The sequence below is a fragment of the Gekko japonicus genome, unplaced genomic scaffold (genome assembly GCF_001447785.1).
Source record: "Gekko japonicus isolate JY-2015 unplaced genomic scaffold, Gekko_japonicus_V1.1 scaffold219, whole genome shotgun sequence".
Classification (NCBI taxonomy): domain Eukaryota; kingdom Metazoa; phylum Chordata; class Lepidosauria; order Squamata; family Gekkonidae; genus Gekko; species Gekko japonicus.
Window position 1 is genome coordinate 939,097 of NW_015165241.1, and position 21,180 is coordinate 960,276.

At 45.9% G+C, this 21,180-nt stretch overlaps 1 protein-coding gene across 1 annotated transcript in view; it reads left to right on the forward strand.

Annotated features, from left to right (window-relative positions):
- TNS1 (tensin 1) overlaps window positions 1-21,180 on the forward strand; it is a 432,414-nt gene that overhangs the window by 244,892 nt on the left and 166,342 nt on the right. The window contains exons 9-16 of the mRNA XM_015410026.1: window positions 2,222-2,344; window positions 2,505-2,569; window positions 3,540-3,623; window positions 14,839-14,951; window positions 17,427-17,487; window positions 19,065-19,140; window positions 19,347-19,476; window positions 20,833-20,898. Of these exons, the coding sequence (XP_015265512.1) occupies window positions 2,222-2,344; window positions 2,505-2,569; window positions 3,540-3,623; window positions 14,839-14,951; window positions 17,427-17,487; window positions 19,065-19,140; window positions 19,347-19,476; window positions 20,833-20,898 (718 nt within the window). The remainder of the gene's footprint in view (window positions 1-2,221; window positions 2,345-2,504; window positions 2,570-3,539; window positions 3,624-14,838; window positions 14,952-17,426; window positions 17,488-19,064; window positions 19,141-19,346; window positions 19,477-20,832; window positions 20,899-21,180) is intronic.

Consider the following 21,180-nt stretch of genomic DNA (forward strand, 5'->3'; position numbering starts at 1 on the left):
GGCACTCACCTCGGGCAGTAGTTTACATAAATTCCAATCAATTTGGTTTCCAATGATCGCATACCTATCTGAGGGAGACTTTTCCTAATAATCGTCATTACCAGAAACTCTTATTCTTTTGAACTATCTAAAATTGTGTTTGTTTCTCAGTTACTGTATAGATTGTCACTTCTATACTGTTAGACATCCACTCATGCAGTTTACAGTTTGTTTGTGTTAAATGTTATATTTTCAAAAAATATATAAATAAAGTCTTTAAAAAAAAAGAATTACAACTGCATTCCAGATGGCAGAGATCAGTTCCCCTGGAGAAAATGGTGTACTCTGTGTCCTTATATCCTGCTGAGATGGCCCCTGTATGACAGCCAATGTGACGTAGCAGTCAGGGCTTCAGAGCACGGTAGAGGCTGCAGGTGAGGGGGAGTGGAAAGCTGAAGAGTGAGTGGGAAATAAAGGTAGGTTGATGATTGGCTGGGAAGGAGATAGGGCCGCCAACTCCAGTTGGGAAATTCCTGGAGATTTGATGGATGGAGCCTGGAGAGGGTGAGGTTTCAGGAGGGGTGGGACCTCAGACAGGTACAATGCCATAGACTCCACCCTCCAAACCAGCTATTCTGTCATGGGGAACCATTGTTGCCAATCTCCAGGTGAGGGCTGGAGTGCACTCAAAATTACAACTGTTCTTCAGGTAGCAGAGATCAGTTCCTCTGGAGAAAATGGTGGACTTGCTGTCATACCCTGCTGAGGTCGCCACAGCAAATTGACACTGAGTGCCCAAGGCCTTGGCACTCTCCCAGAGCCTCTTTCTAGAGCTCGTTGTATTTATTTCCACAACGGGCCTTATTCCTAGTATAATCCAGTAAAGCCAAGGATTTTAAGTAGGGTCTTAAAATTTAACACTTATATGACACTTTTTTGGTATTCCAACTTCTTTATGTACATTATTTCATCAGTCATTACAACAACTTGGTTAGCTCTGTCAATAGTATTTTCTCCATATTAGTCCTGTTGATCTGAAGAAAAGTGGGATGTAAATATTATAAATCAATAAAGTAGATAAATTCTTTCCCCTATCTAGAGGATACTGAAAATGGTGTGTGCGCACGTTTTCAAACAGGAACTTTTTAATGACTTGAAAGTCATCTTCCTGAGCCCATGACTGCTCTGTCTTCACCATCTATTGGTGCCTCCAACCCCACTAGAAAACTGTTCTGGTGAACAGATATTTGCTAGCTAAATATTGAAAGGCCTATAACCTATAACAACTGTGGCCTATTTAATTGTTACTGTCCCCAGAGGAGGCTGCCAAATGTTCAAGGAAAACATTTAAAAGCTGCTCATGATATGCAGCTCCTTGATCACATGCTGGGTCTTTTTGCCAGTGATTCTTCCAGCAGGTATATGCAGTGCTGGTGTACAAGTGCAGGATGAGGGATTGAGGGAAAAGGTGGTAAGGATAATTTTAAACAATACATTTTCTGCTTGGAACATTACTGCAGGGAAGTACTCGTCAGTGGCTTCTAAGTGGAGGTTTTATGCTTAAATTGGACTTTATGTGATAGAATATGAAAAGAAATTTAGAGTGCATTTTGTTCTGTTATTTTGTTTCTGTGATCCCTCCCCCTCATTCTGTGTCAATGCATGTGTACGGCTGTTTTGTTCTGGTGTTGTCAGAGGGCCATGAATTTTAAGAGACAAGCATGACGTTGTTTCTTACCTTATTACTTTGGGATTTTTTTTCCCATGCTGATGCACTACATCATTGCTGTGACTGGGATAATGTCCATCAGATTAGTAGCAGAGACCTCATAGAGTTTTCTTGCACTGAAATGTGTTGAACACCTTTTTTCTTGGTTTCTAGTCTTCAGCCTTGATGACACTATAGCATCACCTGCCCTCACTTGAAGATGTGGGTTTTAGGTTACTGAGCAGGGTGTTGCAATGACTTGCAAAGAGGGTCCAAACTTTTTGGTACCTGAGGCAGAAAAATCAAAGGTAGTACAAACATAAAAATAGCCAACTATTTGGTATCTTGCAATGGTACACCCAAATATGATGCCAAAGTTACCCTTCCATATGATAGGGTCAGCCATCCTGACTTGTGTGCTTTTTACACCTTTGTAAAACATCTTATTCCATGCAACTGTATTCACCATCTTCTTTAAAATTCTCCTTTTCTTCTTCGTCTTGCTTGGCAACCCCATCTCTTCTTGTGCTGCAGGTGCTGGATTTTGGATGGCCTGACCTGCACACACCTGCTCTGGAGAAGATATGCAGTGTCTGTAAAGCCATGGATACGTGGCTCAATGCTGATCCTCATAACGTTGTGGTCCTCCACAATAAGGTGAGAAGAGGGAGGAGGGGTCCCATGGGATTTTGAAGCATCATGCCAACTCCTTGTTAAGGGTTTACCCAGTTATCCCATGTCAAGAGGGACAGCTTTCTCTTCTACAAGGTCCCGTCTTTAGTGACTTTAACTCTTTCTTTCTTTTTGTCTGCTTCAGGGGAACAGAGGCCGGACAGGAGTTGTTATCGCTGCATACATGCATTACAGCAATATTTCGGCCAGGTGAGGGGGCCTCTCTGTGTTTGTCTGATAATGAGTAGTGGCTATGGCTCAGTGGTAGAGCATCTGCTTTGCAGGCAGAAGGTCCCAGGCTAAATTTGTGGCAGCTCTAATTAAAAGGATTAGGTCGTAGTAGGTGTTGTGAAAGACCTCTGCCTGAAACCCTGGAGAGTTGCTGACAGACAGTGTAGGCAATATTGACCTTGATAGACCAATGGTCTGACTCAGTTTCTTGTGATGGTGGCAGTAATGGGGGCTGAGATTGGTAATGGAGCTTCATGGATGGTCTGAAGACTTAGCATGCTTATTTTGGTCCCACAGTATGGAAAACGCATGGCTTTGGAGTGCAACATTCTGAAGCAGGTGCCCAGCTCCCCCGTTATATTACAGGCATCCATACTCTCCAGCATGCAGCATCCAAAATAACAGTGCTGCTATTCATTTCTGTGATGCTATCTGAGCTCAGATGAGTTGGATCATTTCTCTGTATCATTTCCTCTGTGTGTACAACAGAGTGGTTACCCATAGCCCTTTGGCAACTAAGAAAGGCCTCCCTGCCTGGCCCATGGGGGTGGGGTGACAGGCCCTGAGGAAATGTCTCTCCAGGGATGAAGGAAGGCAACCAAAGTGAAACTAGACAGACAGACAAGATCAACAAGGAGTGATGAGAACATGCAATGTCAACTCATGCCCCAGGGATGCTAGCAATGAAGTGAAGAGACACCGAAGACTTTAGAACTTGCGTTGTTCTGTTGACCCAGTTTCTCACATTTACTTCAATGATGCGATGCCTAGACATTTTGGCATTTTATTGAAAAAAATAGGATCCTGTGTGGGGGCGGGGTGGTAAAAGCTTGAAAAAGTCCAGAATGAATATTTTAGTGAAGTGTCTTGTTATAAATCGTTACAAAAAAGAAGGAATCCAATTCTTTCTTGACAGTTGACACATCTAACACTTCTGTTTATTGCACAGTGCGGACCAAGCTCTTGACAGGTTTGCCATGAAAAGGTTCTATGAAGACAAAGTTATTCCAGTGGGGCAGCCATCACAGAAGAGGTTAGTCTCGCCGGGCATCTACCTCCTCTTTTGATGCTCTCACCTGACATGTGTATGAAGTGTTTGATGTATCCATTTAGTCAATACACATTTAAGGAAATAATGCCTTTGTATAGTGGAGCTGCGGTAGCTCAAGTGGTTAAGACACTGAACTGCAGGCTGTGGAAGGTCAGTAGTTCAGCAGTTTGAGACCCGAGTGTGCTGCATGATGGAGTGAGCTCCCGTCTTTGCTTCCAGCTCCTGCCACCCTAGCAGTTCGAAAGCAAGAAATTGCAAGTAGATAAATAGGTACCACTTCAGTGGGAAGGTAACAGCGTTCCGTGCGCCTTGGCATCTAGTCATGCCGGCCACATGACCATGGAAAAGTCTTCAGACAGCGCTGGCTCTTCAGCTTTGAAACGGAGATGAGCACCGCAACCCTAGAGTCGGACTCGACTGGCTTTCGAGCAAGGGAACCTTTACCTTTACTATAGTGGACGAAGAATGTTCCTTAGTTTGCTTGGATGTTAGTGACTGGTCACAGAGATGCCCTGTTTAGGGATGAAGTGGTGACCCAACCAGAATGTGGGCCAGAACTATGAATTCTAGCTGGAGCAGAAGCATTTCTCTGTGTCTACACCCACGGGGTTATAGAAATGTGTGGGTACACACGGAATCTGTATTAGTATCTGTTGCTTATGGGAGCGGGTATCTTAAAGAAGTAGTAATTGTCCATCACTCCCTTGTTTTCCATCCAGCATTTTGGCCAACATCCTCATGGCCCAACTGGGCCATCCAAAGTGGAGCTAAAAATGTACAGAAAACAAGGTTACTTTTTTCTCCCAACATCAGATTTACAGCTGGCCTTATAAAAATAGGGAGCTGGCAGCAGGGGTCATTTCCTGCAGGAGCGCAGAGAAGCGGAGCTCCGGCAGTAAAGAGCCCAGGGGGCGGGCACATGCAACAAGCCCCACCCCCTGCTCCCAGCAGCCCTCAGTCAGAGCAAGAAGCAGCCAGGTAAGTTGCAGAGCCTTCCCCCCCGGCCCACAATCCAAAACAGTCCAGTGACATCCTTAAGACCAAGTTTTATTCAGATACAAGCTCTCCCTCCTCTGCGAGGGACAGATCTGCACGTCCCCCCCCCGATAGCTAGCAATCCAAAACTGTCCAGTGGAGCCTGAGTGGTGGGGGTTGCCTTCTGACACACTTCTGGTGATGTCAGTGGGTGTGGCATACGCAAATAAGTTATGCTAATGAGCTCCTGCACCTCTTTTTCTACGAAATGACCCCTGGTTTGCAGTAGTTGGAGAAGAGGAGATACAGAGAAAGGTGGACAAAAGTACCAGACAGGCTGCTATGAGATATTAGCTTGGGTACACATTCAGATTTGGCAGGTTGCATTCTCTCATTTTTTTTAGATGCAGGTTAAAAGATATGGCCTGGAATGCATCCCCTGTCTGTTTCACTAGGTGGTGCTGGAGGCCTCCCATGATAACTGCTGTGGTGTGTCAGTGTGTGTTTTGATAGAGGCACGTGCTTTTGGAATGTTTCTCCCGTGTCCCACAGGAGCAGATAGCAAGACTCTCAGAGAGCCCTCTCCCGCCCCCAAATATGTATTTGTTTTTCCATGTATATTTATTTCCATACATATCCCCATGAATCAAGAGCTGCTAAGCTCTATATCCCCATGAATCAAGAGCTGCTAAGCAAATCAGAACTGTTTGAAAGAAAGGACAAATCTGTCCTTAGCCTTATTGTCTTTTGCAGGCCAGTCAGTGGGGCACTGGGAAAGTGTCAGAGCCCCAGTATCTTGTGCTGTTGGATTATTCATTTACTAGCTGGTTGCTCAAGCAGATCTTACCATGAAATGATGAGAAACAGCCCACTTTGAGCAACAGATTCCCGAGGAGGCACCTTTCCCCCCAGTCTCTAGCTATCATCCCTGTGTGCCATTAAAAAAAATGAACTCCAGTTCAGAACAATGTGTACATGTTTGGAGTGGGTGGGAAAGAACATGCAACACCCATGTTTCAATAAGTTCATTGGTTGCCGATATGTTCCCAGACGCAATTCAAGATGCTGTTCTCTGGTGGTCCTGGGAGTGGGGCACTCCTCACTCTTGGGAAAAGGCTCCTCCTCCAGAACAGGGCCGGTTTCCTCAGATCGATCCAGGAAGGGGAGGGCCCTGTCCCCTGAGACTATCCCAGTCTCACCAGCCCTGCTGCTTGGACAGGACGTGCTTCAGAGGTGCTCTGTAGAGTGCAGCAATCCAGGAATGAGAAGAAGAGAGGGAGAAGGGACAGACCCTCCCTTTTTGTTATTTTCGAGGCATGGTCAGCGGCAGACCACAAAGGCAGCCGACAGCGCTGTGAGATCCCCAGTAGCCGCAGCTGTGTACCCAGACGCCTGCCGGACCCAGCCTGCGGCTGGAGGTCCCCTCCCCAACCAAAGTAGATCAGGGGAAGCGGCTGAGTCTGCAAGGAGACTGGGGTAATGCTGCAGACCCTACAATCTCCCCAGTCTTGGAGGACCTGGCATGCGGAGGAACGGACAAGCCAGGCGCCTCTAGCCCTCAATCATGGTAAGCCCCTATGGAGCAAAACAACTTAGACTGGAGGCAAAGGAGGGCAGGGTGGTAGACTGGGGGGGGACGACACCAAGCAAACCCCTGAGCTATCCAGGGAGGAAGAAGAGGAAATATTCCTGGGGCATCCAACCTCCCCAACAGGTTGGAACGGATTAAAAAGGGCCCCCCCACCTGCACTCGTCTTCCTCTTCAGGGGGGAAGTTCCCATGAAACAGACAGGGAGCTAAAAGGCCCAGGGAAGGCCATAGAAGAGTGGGGGAAATGGCCGTGGCCATCTTGGTTCCCTGGACCCTCATGGCAGACTTACTTTCGCTTTCACTCCCAGGCAAGCAAACAGGAAATGGCTGCCAGGTCATACCTGCCAGTTCCCTGTGCCCAGACCTGGATAGCCCAAGCGAACTTGATCTGTTGAGATCACGGGGGCTAAGCAGAGTCAGCCCTGGTTAGTACTTGGATGGGAGACCACCAAGGAAGTCCAGGGTTGCTAGGCTGAGGAAGGCCATGGCATCAGCCCGGTTTGATTGGATCTTGGAAGTTGAGCAGGGTCAGCCCTGGTTGGTTCTCCACCTCTGACCATCCCTTGCCTTGAAAACCATACAGGGCTGCTGCTTGACAGCACTTCCACTGCTTCCACTATTTGCCAGAGAAGGGCTATGGCAGATTTTTTTTTTGGGGGGGGAAGTACGCTTAGCGAGTCAGATATACTCAGATCAGAAGCCTCATAGCTCTCTCAAGACTCTATGGTGAACCAGGAAACAGAGGCAGCAAGGATAGCCCAGGATAGCCTGATCTCATCAGATCTTGGAAGCTAAGCATGGTTGGCCCTGGTCAGTATTTGAATGGGAGACTACCAAACAACACCAGAGTCATGACACAGAGGCAGGCAAGACAAACCACCTCTGGACATCTCCTGCTTTGAAAACCCCAAGGGATCACCATAAGTGGGCTGCAACTTGATGGCTGCAAAAATTTTTTAAAATAGAAGTAGATGGATAAAAAGGTCTCATATGGCAAGGGGGCGAGATCTGAGCACTTATAGATTTCCCCCAACCAAAATAAGGAAAATAGGGAGAAGTCTTCCTTAAAGGAACACAGTGCACTCTACAGTGTCCAGGAAGGACTCAGACTCCCCAGTTCCATCCTCAGATAGGGAAGTCTGGGAATGGTCAGAGGAGGGGAAGGAAGTATTATCAACCGTACAGTCTAGGCTATTCCTTCAAGAGCTGTGCATGAGATTACTTTCCAAGTACTTAGAACCTTAGAATTTCCTCCAGACCTAAGAGGAACATTGATCTTGATCCAGAACTTCCGGTGGAATCTGACCAAATGATGTACAAACTGGCAGTACCATAAGCAGGGATGCCAGCCCTGACCTGGATGGCCCAGGCTCAACCAAACTTGTCAGATAAGCCAGTAGCTAAGCAGGGTCAGTCTTGGTTAGTACTTGGATGGGAGACCACCAAGGAAGTCCAGGGTTGCTACGCTGAGGCAGGCAATGCTCGCAGTCTGTTATAGTAGGATGGAGGCAGAGTGGGAACACCCTTCCAAGCTAAAAGCTAACCATCAGGTGTTTCCCCCCAAGCTTTACTGCCTGATACCAGAGGCTACCAAGAGACTTAAGGCGCCAATGGTGGACGAACCCGGGGCTAGCTTGACCTCCAACTCAGTCCTACCTGTGGATGCAGATAGGCTGCCCAAGACCCCAGTGAAGGGGATTTGAGCAAGCCTTACACAAAGACTTCAGAGTCTCAGCCTGCTCCATCAGGATGTCAACAGCAGGCTCGATGTTTACCAGGGTGGCACATTCTTGAGCATCAGGACTACCCTCAGCTGATAGTGGAGTGTCAGAACCCACAGCCAACAACGTAGTACACGCTTATCAGGAAAGGTAATACTTTATTGAAGAGCTATAGATGCATTAACATAGGCACTGTTAAGAATGACGGCTGCCCATGGGGCATAATAGGATATAGGGTATTCGTATGCACCCCCCCCCCAACTGCCCTGGCCAATGAGCCACTCTCCCACGCGCAGGAGAAAGAGCTTCGGCCGTTTAGCGCTGAAGCTGGGAACAAAACACTCTCTCATGGTTCCCAAGAAAACCAGACATTAACATCCCCACCTGCAATACTTAGAGATAAGCGTTGTAGCAGCAAAGAAGCACAGAAGGAATGCAAAGGCAATTAGAAGACAACCAACCTCCCTACCCCCATGGCAGCAGAGCTGACATGGAGTCCCAAAAGAACTTAAAGAGAAGCTTAAGAAGATTGTCCTAGCAACAGTGATTGTGGCAGATACTTCACTGGACATCCTGCAGAAGTCAGCTAGAACCATGGCATGCAGTGTAGCAGCCAGAAGGAACATGTGGCTCAGAAGTGGGATGGGGACTCTGCGGCAGAGGCTAAAGTGACGGCCATTCCCTTCAAAGGCATAAACCTTTTCGGAGATGGACTAGACGGATAGAGACAAGTTCTACTTTTAAAAAAAATCATTTTCAGTCCTGTCGTGACTCCAGAACGATATCATGCCCAAAGCCAAAGAAGAACAGAGATGCCAGGAAAATCTTGGACCTGAAGTACCTAGACAGCTGCATCAGGACCAGAAAATTCAGGATGGAAACTTTGAACTCCATTCTGGCAGCTATTCAAGCAAGGATTTCCTGCAATCCATCTATCTATAGGAGGATTATTTACACATCCCAATTCGAGGGGCTCACTGCAGGTCCCTATGCTAGGTCCCTATGCTTTGCATTTGATGGGAAACATTTTCATTACCAGTGCTGCCTTTCGGCTTGAAGTAACTCCCAAGGTGGTTCACCAAGATCATGGTGGCCATTGTAGCACATCTGAGACTTCAGGGAGTGTTGCTGTCACCATCTCTAGATGATTTCCTGGTCAAGGCACCTTCTTACCAGCAGAGTGGGGAAGCATCAGAGATGGTGGTGGAATTTTTGAGGGACCATGGCTTCATGGTCAACATGAAGAAGAACAATCTAAATGCTTCTCAATCATTGGTACACCTGGGGGTGCAGATAGGTACAATGAAAGACAGGGTTTCTCTATCTCTTTGAAGAGACAACACAAAATATGACTTCTAATCATAGACAGGCTGAAAAAATCCAAGACAGAGGGGATGATACTGACCAAGCTTCTGAGCATGATGGAGTCATGGCATGAAGTACTTCAGTGGTGAAGGATCCATGCCCGACCTCTACAGACCTTACCAGAATGTGGTGGCCAGTTAGGGCTACAAGCTAGTACAGTTGCCAAGACAACTTCAACTTCAGCTGCAGTGGTGGCTGGAACCCTCTTGTTTCCAATGGGGATACCCGATCTGAAAACGAAAGAGGGTTGTCATGACCACAGATGCGAGTCTGCCGGGGTGGGGAACCCACTCTCAAGGGACAATGACACAAGGGGTCTGGTATCAGGAAGAGACCTCACTGAGTACAACATGTTTAGAACTCAGGGCCACCAGGCTGGGGCTCTTGGAATTCTCCGAGATACTAACAGGTCATCACATTCTAGTCTAGATAGATAGTATTGGAGGCAGTCCATGTGGCGGGCCAGGACAGTGCATTGACAGACTGACAGAGTAGAAGGAGTTTAGATGAGTCCAAATGGATGCTCTGCAAGTTGGTTTTTCAATAGGTCTGCAATAGGTAAGGAATTATGGGAATGGACCTCTTTACCATGGATCAGAATCATCTAGTTCCATGATTCATACCCAGAGTTCAAAATCAGTGGGCAACAGGAACAGACGTTCTCAACTGCAACTGGCCACAGGGATTGCTGTACATGTTCCAACTGACTTCATTGATTCACAAGGTGATTCAGAAGCTGTTGAAACAGAATTTTATTTATTTATTTATTTTAAGCATTTTTACCCCGCCATCCCCACGAGCGGGCTCAGGTGGAACTTGTGCTGATAGCACCCTTTTGGCCACAAAGAACTTGGTTCCAGGATCTGAAGAGATTGTTGACCATGAAACCATGGTGCCTACCACTGGGAAAGGACTTATTGACACTAGGATCGGCACAACATCCTTGCCCAGCCCTCCTAAACCTAATAGCCTGTAGCTTGATCGGAAACAGCTAGAAGGGTTGGGTTACCCTGACAGTGTGAGAGACACCATGTTAGTTTTCTACAAAGGGTTCCACGAATAGGGTGTATAACACAACCTGGTCGGTTCTTCCCTCTTGGTGTTCAGAACATGATTGGGAACTGTTAAAAGTGTCAGAGGCATCTTAGCTTTATCTAAGACTAGCAGTAAAGTCCATTGTGAAAGCAATACAATGGGATCTAGAAAGAGGCTCTGGGGGAGTGCTCTGGCTTTGGGCAAACAGTGTCAATTTGCTGTGGTGACCTCAGCAGGGTATAATGACAGAGTCCACTGTTTTCTCCAGAGGAACTGATCTCTGCTACCTGAAGAGCAGTTGTAATTGTGAGTGATCTGTAGCCCTCACCTGGAGATTGGCAGCAATTGTTACCCAGGACAAAATGGCTGGTTTGGAGGGTGGAGTTGGCAACCCCATCTCCTTCCCAGCTAACCATCAACCTACCATTATCTGCCCCTTTGACTTCAGCTGACTTCTGCCCTCCCTTCTGCAGAGCAGTTGTAATTCTGAGTGCTCTCCAGCCCTCACCTGGAGATTGGCAACAATGGTTCCCTATGTGGGACTGACTGGTTTGGAGGGTGGAGTCTATGGCAGTGTACCTGTCTGAGGTCCCACCCCTCCTCAAACCTCACCCTCTTCAGGCTCCATCCCTCAAATCTCCAGGAATTTCCCATCTGGAGTTGGCAACCCTATCAGGACTGGCCCCAATGTGTTTTCTCCCAAAGGCCAAAGTAGGTGACAGGACCAAGCTTAGATGCCTACCAACAGGCACTGAGGGGAATGTAGGGTTGCCAGCTCTAAGGAGGGAAATACCTGGAGGTTTGGGGGGTGGAGTCTGTAGAGGGCAGCATGGGGGTGAGTTTGAGGTGTGGAATGCAGTGAAGTCCAATCAGCTTCCATATGCAAAAGACCTTGAAGGTTCCATATGCAACTGACATTCCAACTGCCTTGCGGGGAGGGGGGTGAGTTTGAGGTGTGGAATGCAGTGAAGTCCAATCAGCTTCCATATGCAAAAGACCTTGAAGGTTCCATATGCAACTGACATTCCAACTGCCTTGCGGGGAGGGGGGTGAGTTTGAGGTGTGGAATGCAGTGAAGTCCAATCAGCTTCCATATGCAAAAGACCTTGAAGGTTCCATATGCAACTGACATTCCAACTGCCTTGCGGGGAGGGGGGTGAGTTTGAGGTGTGGAATGCAGTGAAGTCCAATCAGCTTCCATATGCAAAAGACCTTGAAGGTTCCATATGCAACTGACATTCCAACTGCCTTGCGGGGAGGGGGGTGAGTTTGAGGTGTGGAATGCAGTGAAGTCCAATCAGCTTCCATATGCAAAAGACCTTGAAACACTGGGCGGGACTGCACAAAGCAGCCAGTCAACCCAGCCAGCGTCTTCTGACTGACAGTTCAAGCGTCCATACACTAAAGGAGTGCATTTTAGAACTTTGGCACCCACTACTCAATTATATATAAGGAGAGATGGTTTGGATAGAGGGCTCAGTGTGACAGACTGTGACAAGTGGCAGACATATCGGCAGTGATGGGGGTTAGGAAGGGAAGTCCCTAAAATTGCCATCCACATGTTAAGAGATTCCTAAAGAGTACTACATGGTTAAAACTGCCACAGGTGCAGAGGTTTCTGACTTGGAACCCACATAGAGTCCTGAGAGCATTGTGTAGAGAACTTTTGAATCCATGGGGTCATGTCCTCTCAAGGAATTAACATTCGAGACCTTGTGTTTATTGGACATCACATCAACTAGGTGGGTGACAGAACTGAGGGCCCTGTCAGTTGACAGGGAACTTTGTGTGTTTTCACAATGATAGGGTGACATTACGCCCAGAATCCAGCCTTCATTCCCGAGGTTACTCCAGGTCTTTCACAGATTGGAGATCATTGTCTTACCTTCTTTTTGTCCCAATCATAGGCATGACAAGGAAAGGGAATGGCATTGCCTTGATGTCCGTATGGTATTCAGTTTTTATGTTGACAGGCCAAACACTGGCATGATTCAGATACCCTATTTGTTTCCTTTAGGTTATTTTCCTTACGTCAACTTTTACCTTAAGTAGGTGGTTTTAGGGGTTGCACCATTGTTGTATGCAAGGCTCAGGGGCTGTATCCACCAAAGATGTTACAGCATATTCTCTGTGTGGGACTGCTACGTCAGCAGCTTACAGATCATTCCCATCCTTGGAGACTGTACGTACGGTGGACACCTGGAAATCTGTGCACTTGTCAGAGAAGCTGACCTAGGCTGAGGCGGCTTTCCCTGGCAGAGTACTGCAGCACACCCTATAAACTGGGAAGCTAGATTCCCACCCTGGGGCACACTGTTTTTTTAATGTCCCAAGAGTGAGGACTGCCCCATTCCCAGGACCACCGGAGAGTGGAAGATTTGTCTTCACTTACCGTGAAGCTTCCTTCTTGGTGGTCCAGGAGTGGGGCAGTCCTACCCACCCAGTTTTTTGGGGGCAGCTTCCAGAGTTTTTTTGGGATGTAGAAGAATAAGAAGAAGAGATTGGATTTATACCCCACCCTTCACTACCCAAAGGAGTCTCAGAGCGGCTTACAAACTCCTTCCCCTTCCCCTCCCCACAACAGACACCCTGTGAGGTAGGTGGGGCTGAAAGAGCTCTTGACAGAAACTGCTCTTTTTCAAGAACAGCTGTGCCATAACTACGGCTTGCCCAAGGTCATCCAGCAGGTGCAAGTGGAGGAGTGGGGAATGAAACCCGGTTCTCCTGGATTAGAGTGTGTGTACTTAACCACTACACCAAACTGGGTCTCAGTGGATGAACGTTTATGAAGTTTCTCTGAGATGCTAAAACAAAACAAAAGTGAGTTAATTGGGTCAACGGGTTTGACCTTTGGTCTACAACTGCTGGAGGGTCATGAAGTTACAAGGCTGGTTGCCCCAAAAATCGAGTTTCACTATGGTGGGGAGAAGTGTTTTTGTTTTCCTTCATGTGACGTTGGGGGAGGCACAGCTTGGAGATGCCTGGGGTGGTCTCAAGGGACAGGCCCCTCCCCTTCCTGGATCAGTCTGAGGAAACTGACCCTGTTCTGGAGGAGGAGCCCTATTCCCAAGAGTGAGGACTGCCCCACTGCCAGACCACTGAGAAGGAAGCTTCACGGTAAGTGAAGACAAATCTTCCATTTTAAACTCCTAAATGGTCTGGGCCCAGAATTCCTGCAGGGATCATCTTTTCTTACGTAGACCTTCCTGGCTGTTAATCAGCTAGTGAGGCCCTGTTGACAATTCCATCAGGGTGGAAGGCATGGCATTCTCAGCAGTAGCTCCAACACAGCAGAATTCCCTTCGAATGCTTGCCTACCCTCTTCCCTAGTCTTATTCAGAAGGCAGATAAACACCTTTTAATCTCCCAGGTGTTCAATGGTTTCATTGATGGAAGTTTAGGGATTTTAACGTTATTGCTATTGATATGACTTTAGCTAAGTGGTATGCGGGTTTTTTATTATTTACAGTTTTATATCTTCCCAGTGGTTCAAATACTTTAATCCATATAACATTTTTGTACAAGCAAAAATAAAATAAACACATGTCGTTTTGAAATGTTGCTTGACGTATGAGAGACCAGTGCTGGAGCTACCTCTGAAAAGAAGGCTGGATGGAAGTTTTTGGTAACTTCTTTCCTTTCCATGTATGTAGTGGCATTTTCTTGCCCAGATTTGACAGAACATTGTATGCCTGATTTTCCAAGTGTTAATAATAATCTATAACATATTATATGTTTTGTACATGTGGGATGCAGACCCTGAGTTCTTTGTGATTTGGGTTCTCCACATGGCACCACAACCTCTCAGCATACACATTTCAAAGAATACTCAGTGATCATTTTATATTTTTGTGTTCCTTTTCAGTGATAGCATGGAATAATCAGAATAAGACTGTTTGTACAGATAACATGACTCTTGGGGGGAGGGTCTATGATCCATAAATGGATAGTTAATATGCATCATTATATAACAAAAATAAACTATCAGCTATAATAAGTGAGTGAAATTATCCCCAGATGGTGTGAAGGTATAAGAAACAGCTGTACTATTGGTTGCTATCTCATATTAATTCTTGGGCCTTTCTCCCAAGCTTGTTACGCATGGTAGACTTTGCCTTTCTTTACAGCAAGGTGGGTTGGTAGTTTGCCATGCAAATAGGTTTGTGGTGAGGGGGATAGTTAATATAATGAACATAAGAACATAATGTCTGCTGGCATCACAAAAAGTCCTGCTAATTTCCACCTAATGCCAGGGAACACGTGTACTGTTTCCATGCAATAGCAATTCTCCTCTGTGCCAACTTCTGGAATATCTTAAGGGAAGGGGATTATGGTATTTTTGGAAAACAAGTCTGTATCAGATGTCTTAGCTGAAATTATAAGGAGAAAATTATCTAAATTATATGCCTCATGTTGGTGGATGGGAAAAAGTAGATAAGGCTGTTTGAAAGGCTTGCCTTTCTTCTTTTTACTAAACATCAGTCTTCTGCCTGATTTGGTTTCTCTACCAGATACGTCCATTACTTCAGCGGTCTGCTATCTGGCACTATCAAAATGAACAACAAGCCACTTTTCCTGCACCACGTCATCATGCATGGAATTCCCAACTTTGAGTCTAAAGGAGGTAACTGCCAAGTGTCTTGACCTACTGCAGAACAAAGATAACTTCCCATAAACTGAACGGCACCCTGTCAGTTTGTTGTTCAGGAATGGGAGAACTTCACTATAGGGCCATGTTTCAGTCAGAGCTGTAGTTGCCACTGGAACTTGTCAAAGAGACACATGTTTGAGAGCTCTGTGGTTTTTCATTACTCCCTTGCTGAGGGGCAACTAGTAGTACTTTTAGTACTTTGGGCAAATCAAGGTGTGTTCCAACTTCAAGGCTGAAGTCAGTTCTATCTATCTAGGGCTGCTCATATGGCTGTCACCTTAAACAGAAATTAAGCTGAAGTCAGTTCACGGATTGAAACTTCTGCTCAGATTGCTTTGTGGGACACCACAGCTATTTCTGCAAATGCAGATTGAACTGTAAGGAGCAGCACAATTGCTGCACAGTATTGTTTTCACAATCACCATTATTTTCCGGCTTCTCTGCTGGGACGTGAGGTATGATTTTGGGTGTAAGATGGTAGAATGGAACACAACACTTCCAATGCAGTGACAGTGCCTTGGAATGCTTCTCTGTGTTCTAAAAAGAGCGAGAAAAAGAGGGGGAGTCAAAGTTTTCTGTTTGCTGTTTCAGTTGTCCAGTTGCACAGAGTCTTTATGTGGAGAATTAAAAGCTAGGATCCACCACTTGGTGTCCAGGGTGGTACATTCCATTCTGCTATCTCAGAATTGTGCCATTTCATTCTCTGGTATATGTAAACCAGCCCTCAGTGCTGAGGTAGCCAGTGCTTGGTTATAAATATGGATATGGATATTTATTTTTATTTTTAAAATTTATGTTATTTGTAGTCTGCCTTACTGAGGCTTGGCAGATTACCTAATGTAAGTCAGTGCGATCAGTAGGACAAGACATCTAATAAACAATGTTAAAGACTAGGATTGCAGAAATCTGAAGCAAGGTGTAAGTATTAAACAATGCAAAAAATGCTGTTATATAAATAGATATACTGATGTGTGGACCCAATCGCTACCAGGAGAAGGATGCTGGGCTACGTAAACTGTTCATACTCAGTAAAGCAGGTGTCCTGCTTATTATTATTGCATTATATATTTAAATGAACTTTCATTTATTGAAGATCCGCATTCTAAACAATTATATTGTTCAAGTAATCTCTGAGACAAGAAGAAAAAGCAACTATAGAAGTGGCCTAACTTGTCCCACTTTTTTCTTTTAAAAAGTGATCTTCCTTGTAAAATATCACGAGCAACAACATGTTGATAGGATAGGACTCACAATAATGGGTTTAAATTAAGGGCAGGAAGGTACTGGCTGGATATTAGGAAAAACTTGTTTACAGTCAGAGTTGTGCAACAGTGGAATCAGCTGCCTCCGGGAGGTGGTGAGCTTCCTGGCGGTCTTTAAGCAGCAGCTGGGCAAACACTTGTCAGGGATGCTCGAGGCTGATCCTACATTGAGCTGGGGGTTGTTCTGTGGTTCTATGATTCTATGTTATGGGGTTTGCAGTGAAGTCCTGTCTGAGTCCGTTGAATTAAAGGAGCTCATACTGGAGTGACTGCATAGGGGTTCACTGGTTAAATAAGTACGCTGTGGAGAACAAGGGACCTATGGCTATGATATGACATGGGAGTTACAGCAGACATCCAGTAAGATTGAGGTTGCATAAGCAGCTGTAGTGAAGCAGGCCACATGATGGCCATGTTATACCTGGCTGGACAGAACGGTTAGTATTACTGTGTCCTGTGTGACCACTGCTAGAAGAGATTTTTCAGAGGAAGCAGATATTCTGCAAGGAGCACTATTTCTAGCCCTTCCAAGACAGAGAAAAACTAAAGTTCTGCTACAGCAATTACATGCATCACTATATTACAGCAGTTTGGTCACCGCAATTTTTTTCAGTCACTCAGTAATGGTGCTTTAATGCTGTGGGGTGAATACCTCCCTAAAGTACTTTAAGTTAATGGATCTTTTTCAAGTGGGTAAATGCACCAAGGCTGTCTGCAGTCAGTGATTTATGAAAAGGCCACACGGCTTTTTGTGTGAGGTTTTCTGAGAGCACTGAGAAGATAATGAGAACCACAGTCCTCATTCTGACTTTGGTTGCATGCCTCCGTGCAGTGGACCTATCAATTGAATGTTGCCCAAGCAAAACAGTTTTCTGTTTCTCGGGGGCATTTTGTGTATGTCTCTGAAACGGAGAGGTGGGAAAGGTACCTTCTAGGGGATATCTGAACCCCGTATGACTCATGGTAAAGTAAGATGCTGCACAGCCCTGTTCCCTAACTCCTCCCCCCCCCATCTATTGCTGTCATAGTGCTGGCCTTGTTGACTGGAGGGCAAGAATTGTCACCAAAAACCTCTTCTCCAGACTCGACTGTTTGTTTTGGCCTCTTACTGTTTGCACCTCCTTCCCTATAACCAATCTCCCTAACGAAGGCCCCTTTATCTTTGTCTCTGATTTATATTTTTTAGGATGCCGGCCTTTCCTCAAGATATACCAGGCTATGCAGCCTGTCTACACATCTGGAATATAGTAAATATTGCCTCAACAACAGTCTTCTGATTTCCTGAACTCAGATTCCCATCTGTCCCTGAAGTCATCAGGACAAACTTGAGCAAACACCTCTCTGGGTCATGGGTAGACGTGGGACCCCGGAGTGCTCTTGCTGCTTACCAGTATGGGCTCTGCTCTTGGAACATCTTTAGGATGACACAGCCACGCTCCTTACCTTGGGAGGTTCATGAAAACCTAAAAAGAGGGGAGCAGAAAAGGGCAACTAGAATGATAAAAAGGGTTGGAACACTTTCCCTATGAAGAAAGGTTAAAGCGCTTGGGGCTCTTTAGCTTGGAGAAATGATGACTGAGGGGTGACATAATTGAGGTTTATAAGATTATGCATGGGATAGAGCAGGTAGAGAAAGAGGTACTTTTCTCCCTTTCTCACAATACAAGAACGCGTGGGCACGCCATGAAATTGCTGAGTGGTCGGGTTAGAACAGATAAAAGGAAGTACTTCTTCACCCAAAGAGTGATTAATACATGTAATTCACTGCCACAGGAGGTGGCGGCGGCTACAAGCATGGACAGCTTCAAGAGGGAACTGGATAAACATATGGAGCAGAGGTCTATCAGTGGCTATTTGCCACAAGTTATAGATAGGAACTCTCAGTCTGCGGCAAGTGATGCACTGTATCGTTGGTGCTTGGAGGGGGGGGCAGCAACAGTGGGAGGGCTTCTGGTGTTCTGGCCCCACTGATGGACCTCCTGATGGCACCTGGTCTTTTTGGCCACTGTGTGACAGAGTGTTGGACTAGATGGGCCATTGGCCTGATCCACCATTGGCTTCTCTTATGTTCTTATGTTCTTATAAGCAGCCTCATCCCGAAGACCCCTTGAAGCTCACAGCCATAGTAAATGGTCAGAGGAACATCAGAGATAACGCGCAAGGTCCTCCAATAAAGGGAGAAGCATTTATGTCTCTTTCATAGATGACTATTTGTTTCTCCTCCTGGGGCTTAAAGTAGTTGTGGTTGGGGGGTTTCTGACCAGGGAAAAGGTGCAGGGGGTCCTGATCCTGATTGCCATCCCATTCCTGAGGATGCTTCTTACAGTTTTATCTGCCTGGAATTCTGAGAATGAAGTCTAGCATCATATCCAGTCTGGCCCTATGTTTTGCCACATGTGCTGAGTGGCCCTACAGAGGAAGTGTGGTCTGCACAAGCTACTTGTCGTACATTTAAGGGCAAAGTGTGTGAAGATAAGTTCATGCAAACATCCCAGCCAGTCATTTTAGTGGCTTGTTTTCACACTGCATTGTTTGCTCCTGGTTGTCTTGGCATGCTTTCCTGGGCACTGCCTGGTCACCTTGTGGTGATTTCTGCTAGTCCAAATGGATTGGTATGAGTAGCAAAGCTACCGTAGCACAATGCCAACAGAGGTAGCACCTGACTCCTATGCTAGGTGGTGCATCTTTTGCGAGGTGAAGTTTCCACCAACTTTAATCCTGCCGTCACAGAGGGAAGCTGCTATCTAGGCTTATCCTAAGGAAGTAACATCCCAGCTAAGTGGTTGCCTCCTTACTTGCTTAGTTTCCTTCTTCTTCTGTGCAGCAACGTGCAAGGAGACAGTCAGACCAGCATCTGCATCACCATAGAGCCCGGACTGCTCCTGAAAGGAGATATCTTGGTAAAGAGTCTCATGTTTCTGTTTTCTATCCATGTGGATGCAGCTTCCACTGGTGATTTTGCCACAATTACAAGCTGCAGCCTGTCATCTGCTTGCTTCAGATGCTTGTAACAACTTTTTTTTGGGGGGGAGGGAATAGTTCATTTTCTTACTGGCTTATCTCCAAGCTGATGGCTCTTTTTTCCCCCTGTTCTCACCCCTGACAGCTGAAATGTTACCACAAAAAGTTCCGTAGCCCAACCCGGGATGTGATCTTTCGCGTTCAGTTTCACACTTGTGCTATTCACGACCTCGCCATTGTCTTCAACAAGGAGGACTTGGACGATGCTTTTAAAGGTCAGAATGGTCAGAACCCAAGTGAAGGGTAATAAACTTGGTTTGCAGGGGTCGGTAAGATGGTGCAACTGTATATCACTTTTAGGAGAGTGTTTTCATGGTGCCATGGCTGTTGTGTGGTACGCTTCACTGTGACACTACAGAATGTAAAGAAACAGATATACAGCGCCATGCTAAGCAGAGTTACACCCTTGTAAGGAGATTGTGATATCAGTGGGCTTAGAGGGACATCTCTGCTTTGGAGGGCACGGGGAGTGTTGTTGGGGAGGAAAGGGGGGAACATGACACTTGCTCCCAAGCAACCCGAAGCTTCATCCAGTGCTGGATGATGTCACAAAGCAATTAAATTTTCTGTGGCTATAATTACCTTGCTGCTCTGAAATAGCTCCAGGAACTCATGCCTTCCCATGTAGATTCTTTTCCTCTGCCTTCATATGTCATTTAGTGTGAAGAGTATTGGGGGGGGCAGATGAAGTACTAAAACCTCATGGAGAGAACAATGCCGTGTCCCTCCAGCTTTCTGTCAGCCTTAAAAAGGCAGAATGTCTTGGCCAAAAGGCAAGAAAAAAGTTAGATTTTTTTTTTAACATGTGGAGGTGTTGAACTTTGAACGTGGAACACAGTTTTCCTGTTTAACTTCTTGCAGACCTGCATCTTAACGACATTTGCAATCTGTCCAGTAGTTGTTATTTCATGGCATAGCTGTATATATGTATGACTGTCCACTTTCTCAGATCAGCACAGGGAATAATTTTCATTACTAATGCCTGATCCACACATTCAGGAGAATGAGGTGGTAGAATACTGCAGGTGGATGATCACATTTTGAAATGTTTCACCTATGTTAAAAATTCCTTGTAAACAGAAACCTGACACAGCAAGCAAAGGTGGAGGTAGAATATTCCCCTTTCATGTGCTAGTTTTTAATTTTAAGAGAGTATTTTATGCAAAGGAACAAGCAAAGTTGCGATACCCCTTGCAGTCTGGTGTGTTCTACCACCCTAGGGCTCTGCCACCTTATTATCACCACCTTCTCCTGCACGTGTGAACCAGACTTTAGGATGTACCACGTACCTGTACTTTCGCTTGCATCATTCTGGAGTAAATCACTCTTAAGACAACCAGCGAAACGTGCCAGTTCTTCTGGCAGTAACAGCCATGGCAGTTAGCCCCAGAAACCCTCCTCCAAGACAACTGAATAGAGAAGTTGATAACTTTATGTCAGTGTCCCGAAAGGATCTTTCCTTCCCATGCAATGTGGTTTCCTGTATAAACCAGGTATGGCTCCATATTATATGTCATAATAAGCATGGACATGCAGTTATACTGAATATGTTGTTTTCTTGTTCATTGCAGATGAGCGTTTTCCTGAGTATGGGAAAGTGGAGTTTGTGTTTTCCTATGGTCCAGAGAAGATTCAAGGTATAAATATAACTGTTTTGCTCAATACTTTGCTGATAAAATCTCACATACATTCCGACTTGGAATCTATGTTAGCAGTGAGGGGGTCAGATGGTGCCCCAAGGTGCCAACCTGTCTAGCTGTTTGGAATACTTTTAAGTTTATTCAATTTGAGGATGTGAACAAGATCCTTGGAAGTCTCAAGTGTACTGCCTGTTTGTGTCACCCTCGCCCTTCCTGGTTATTTAAATCTGGGGGGGGGGGTTTCGCTGACTGGGTCTGAGAAGTCGTTAATAGGGGTGT